The 5,000-nt window shown below is 33.6% G+C and overlaps 1 protein-coding gene across 1 annotated transcript in view; it reads left to right on the plus strand.

Annotated features, from left to right (window-relative positions):
- Window positions 1-159: 159 nt before the first annotated feature.
- LOC137616915 (ionotropic receptor 21a-like) overlaps window positions 160-5,000 on the plus strand; it is a 21,673-nt gene continuing 16,832 nt past the window's right edge. Inside the window, exons 1-4 of the mRNA XM_068346796.1 lie at window positions 160-1,269; window positions 1,613-1,758; window positions 3,668-3,761; window positions 4,021-4,173. Of these exons, the coding sequence (XP_068202897.1) occupies window positions 160-1,269; window positions 1,613-1,758; window positions 3,668-3,761; window positions 4,021-4,173 (1,503 nt within the window). The remainder of the gene's footprint in view (window positions 1,270-1,612; window positions 1,759-3,667; window positions 3,762-4,020; window positions 4,174-5,000) is intronic.

Consider the following 5,000-nt stretch of genomic DNA (forward strand, 5'->3'; position numbering starts at 1 on the left):
TTTTAATAATCTTTTTTGTATTCATGTCATAATTTCTTCTTTATGAGTTCATTATTTATAATTATAAGCGATAAAGAAACAAGTAACATAAATCTTTATCGTTCTCCTTTACAGATGATAAATAGATATCCCCCAGGCTAACTATAGACAGACCAAGCCATGTCTTATCACGCGCCCATCATACTAGTACTGCTGTTCCTCATAATCCCACTTTTGGAGAAATCTTATCAAAAGAAGGACGCTCCAACAGAAATAAGAACAACAGAAGATATAAAAAGCCCAGAGCTCGGGGTGGAAGCTTTACAAGATGAAGGGACTAGAAGAAGGTTCTTAAGAGACCTTGTCCTTTCACAGAAATTACCAATGGTGGTGCCCACAATACCTTTCCTTTTAAATGGTAAAAATGTAAAAGCAAATTTACCTGGAGTATTGAAACAGAACACAGAGTTAACGGTTCCTTATCTGATCAGCGAAGAGGATAGAAGTACAGAAAATATATACAAACATACCGAACTGAGTAATAAACAAAATTCACACTTTATGTCTCAAACCACACCAACGTTATCTTTCCAGAATACCAAAGAAGAAACTACCTCTCTTCAAGACACCAGTAGAGCTCAGCGGAAGCTCTTGTCGCTAGAAATAACGGCAAGCTCTCTTAGTACAAGAGCTTCATTGCCACTTGAGAAAGGTGCTACTAGGTTTCTGCGTCCTAGAGCAGAGACTGGAATCTCCTTTACTCCTATGAGCTATGAAAAGGAGTTCGAAACACCCACTAAGACATCGCAAAATATGCAAACACAATTAGAAGTTCCTGAACTTATGTATCCAAAAGACAGAAGACCCTCTTTGCCATTACCGACAAACCAAGTGAAGCAAACCGAAGCTTTGATGTCAAAGAAAAATGATTCTGAACTAATGTCTACAAACCAAAATTCAAACATAAGTACAGAATTAGATCAGATGACCAAAACCTTTACCGTTGTAACAGACCTAGTGCCGCGGAAGGAATCAATTTTGCCAAATCAAATAAGAAAAATAGTTCCAATGCTGGCAAACGGAATGGTTCAATTCAAAATATCAAACCAAATGACCCAAACTGATTTGTTGATTAAAAACCAAATCACGCAAACCGATGATCTAACTAAACTGCTTTTGAGGGTTATCGAGAAGGATCTAGTGAACTGCGAACTGGTCCTCTATTACGGTGAAAATTCGACAAATTCTGATATTCTTGAAAAGCTTGCCGTTGTGGCCCAACAGAAGCAGGTAAGTACTGCAAGCTATATTTACGTTTTATTCTTTTCATTTAACTCTACACAGATTGGTCACTGGAACCTAAGTTTCTTTGGTCCGGGTTCGATTCCTTAGCCGCCCAGAAGCTATTGTCATAAAGTTAATTCCCCATTGGGTCTCTGATCTCAAGGCAGTAAGAATTCAATATTAAGGGGTTTTTATGGCTTATATGAATATATGTATAAGCACGTTTGAATCTGAAAAATCATCATTATACACACACGCATATGCATGTGTGTACAAGGGTGTGAAAATATACAAGTAACAAGGACAAAATCATCAAATTATTTGACTTAATCAGGAAACTATTCACCAGATACTGCGAATGGACTCAAGGCTGAATTTCGCCTCCATGACCTGGAAGTCCCCTACATGTCGAGGCTATATCTTTCTGTGGCCGGATCTCCTGCACATCCTGGATTTCCTGAATACAGCTCTTAATTCGTGGGACTACAACGGAAAGTAAGTCTCTCTCTTTCTCTCGCTAGCTAACCATTCAAACGTATTTATTTTCAGTATATTATATACTAGCTGAACTCGGGACGGATATTGTTTATGAGATCGGCATTGTCCCTCCTTGATGTCGCACGCAGTTCACTAGTGTTGCTAAATTTAACATCCTATTTAAGAAGGCTACATGATAGCTGTGTCTTTTCAATTGTAGATATTATCATGGAATTTGACAGGAACAGAGAAACTGTTTCACATCAATCCCTGAAATTTTCATTTGTATATGTGAATTATTCTAGGAACAATTCACTCCACCGGCAAAAATAACCATTCACCCTATACCGAAATAAACGTTTTCTGTAGTTTTTCTATGGCAGATATCAACAGGAAAAATTGTATGGACAAAATAAATAATAATCCATAAATCCCAGAAAATTTCATTTAGGTATGTGAAGTGTTCTACGAGTAATTTACGGCGCCGCCGAAAATCGGCCTCCCGCAGATATCGAAAAATAGCTACTGTGACTTTTCTATGGCGAGTCTCAATACAAAAATTGGTATGAATGTAGTTCATATAACACCCATCAAACCCTGCGAAAATAATTTGGATATCTGTAAAACTCTAGGAGTAATTTACGACTCCTCAATGATTTTTTAGCTAAAAATCGTTACTTACGAACAAAAGTGACAGCCAGGGCATGTCTATAGCAGGTATAAACATGTATTTGGCAGAAATAAAGGTTATATATATTCAAATAATCCCTTAAAATCCCATTTGAATATATTCATTGGTATAAAAAGTACTGACCCCACTGCCGAAAATATCAGCTGAATAAATTCTAGGAACAATTTACTCCCCCGCCAAATATAACCATTCAACCCATACCAAAATAAACGTTTGCTGTGGCTTTTCTATGGCACATATCAATATAAGAATTGGTATAGACAAAGTAAATATCCATCCTCTAAACCCCTGAAAATTTCATTTAGATATGTAAAGTATTATACAATTAATTTACGGCACCGCCGAAAATCGGCCTCCCGCGGATATCGAAAAATAGTTACTGTGACTATTTTATGGTAAGTTATCAATGTGAAAATTGTTATGAATATAGTTCATATAGCACCCATCAAATCACGTGAAAATTCTTTAGATATCTGTAAAACTCTAGGAGTACTTTGCGGCTCCTCACTGATTCTTTAGCTAAAAGTCGTCACTTACGAATAAAAGTGACATCCAGGGCATGCCTATATCAGGTATAAACATGAAAATTGGCAGAAACAAAGCTTATATATTTCTAAATAATCTCTTAAAATTTCATTTGAGTGTATAGTTACTGACTCCGTCGCCGAAAATATCAGCTGCTCCTGGTAAGTCAACGTAAACTGAACTAGTATTGGTCGAAATATATACGATTATTGCTTATTCTACTCAGTCTCCTGGTTCCTGGTTACTATTTTTTTCGTAGCAAGAGATGATGCTGGTACTCATTCATAGAACGGTGGACTAACTACAGATGATTCTCGCAAGCCATTCACCTCCAAATGAGATGGGTCATGGCATACAATAATATCATTTTGAGCAGTGAAAGAATTTATTACTGCCTACCTTTCCCTAATTCAAAGTGTATTTTTAATTATACTATTTCTCAGTAGATTTCTATTACATATGCTTCTTCATAGAAATTTCCTCCTGCCTCTTCTCTCCATACATTTTGGCAAGACTTTTCTCATATATTTGTTTTCTTTTACTGATGCAATTTGGAAGAATTTTTTTTTTTTATTTATTCATTTTTTTTTTTCACAGTCTGGGAGAATATTCTTCTCTTCCCTATACATCTAGGTAGGGAATTCTATATATATTTCCTCTCTTTTATATATCTTCAAATTAGTTTGCTCATGTTTTTCTTTCCTCTTCAAGATACATCTTCGCAGGAGTTTCCTTGTCCGATCTGGAGAGCATAGTCTCTTCCGAAAAAGGAAAGAAGACGGAACACATTGTTGGGTTGATCAAGGTAAAGTTAACTTTTTCCTTACTGCTCTCTCATTATTTTTTTGTAGGATCTGATTGTGTTTATCAATAGGACTTTATTTAGGAATTTAATTACTATCCATATCTTTTATGAAAAATTATCATGTAGATCAAAGAATATTGTCTGATTCAATTTAAGAGATGGTGACAATACCTTTGCGATAAATGAAGAAAATCGAGAATATAATGCCTTACGGTAAACCAAAAGCTCAGAATTCTTATATCATATTTTCATTCGTCAGTCGGAGCGAGGGAACTCCTGGAGAGCATACGTTAACCAGCTCTACAGACAACCGAACATCGTAAGAGTTAATACATGGATGGGAAACGGCTTCTCAGGTCGAAAAGGCCTTTTTCCTGATAAGACTTTCGACCTTACTGGAGTTACTCTAAAAGTAAGTGGCTCTTGTTTACAAGTTTAAACGTCACTAATGAATGGCAAAGGTAAGGTACAGTGACAATGGCCTAGCTAGCAGGACAATGCCCTAGAGACTGACCATATATATATATATATATATATATATATATATATATATATATATATATATACGTATATATATAGATATATATATGTATATATATATATATATATATATATATATATATATATACTGTATATTTATATATATATATATATATATATATATATATATATATATATATATATATATATATGTATATATATACATATATATATATATGTATATATATATATATATATATATATATATATATATATATATATATGTATATATGTATATACATGTATATATATATATATGTATATATATATATATATATATATATATATATATATATATATATATATATATATATATATATATATATACATAATCAGCGATCAAGCCCCTTTTCCCCCAAGCTAGGACCAGGTAGGTCCAGGCATTCTAGCATTCAGTGAGCAATAAATTCAGCTGAATTTGAGCTCAAGTTACCGAGGAAATCAGTTAAAGATTTTGAAACCAATGATCCTCCTTTTCCATCTTTAGCAGAACATTTTGATAAATTCACTTCAGCAAAAATACTTATGAAATAAGCTAAAAACCAGCTGCGTAATATCTTGAAATTTTAATTAATTTTATATACAAGCATTCTAAATCACCACTTTAGCGAAAGTGAATTGAAAGCCTCTCCTTGATGTTATTATTATTATTATTATTATTATTATTATTATTATTATTATTATTATTATTATTATTAT

This window comes from Palaemon carinicauda, chromosome 2, assembly GCF_036898095.1.
Source record: "Palaemon carinicauda isolate YSFRI2023 chromosome 2, ASM3689809v2, whole genome shotgun sequence".
Classification (NCBI taxonomy): Eukaryota; Metazoa; Arthropoda; class Malacostraca; order Decapoda; family Palaemonidae; genus Palaemon; species Palaemon carinicauda.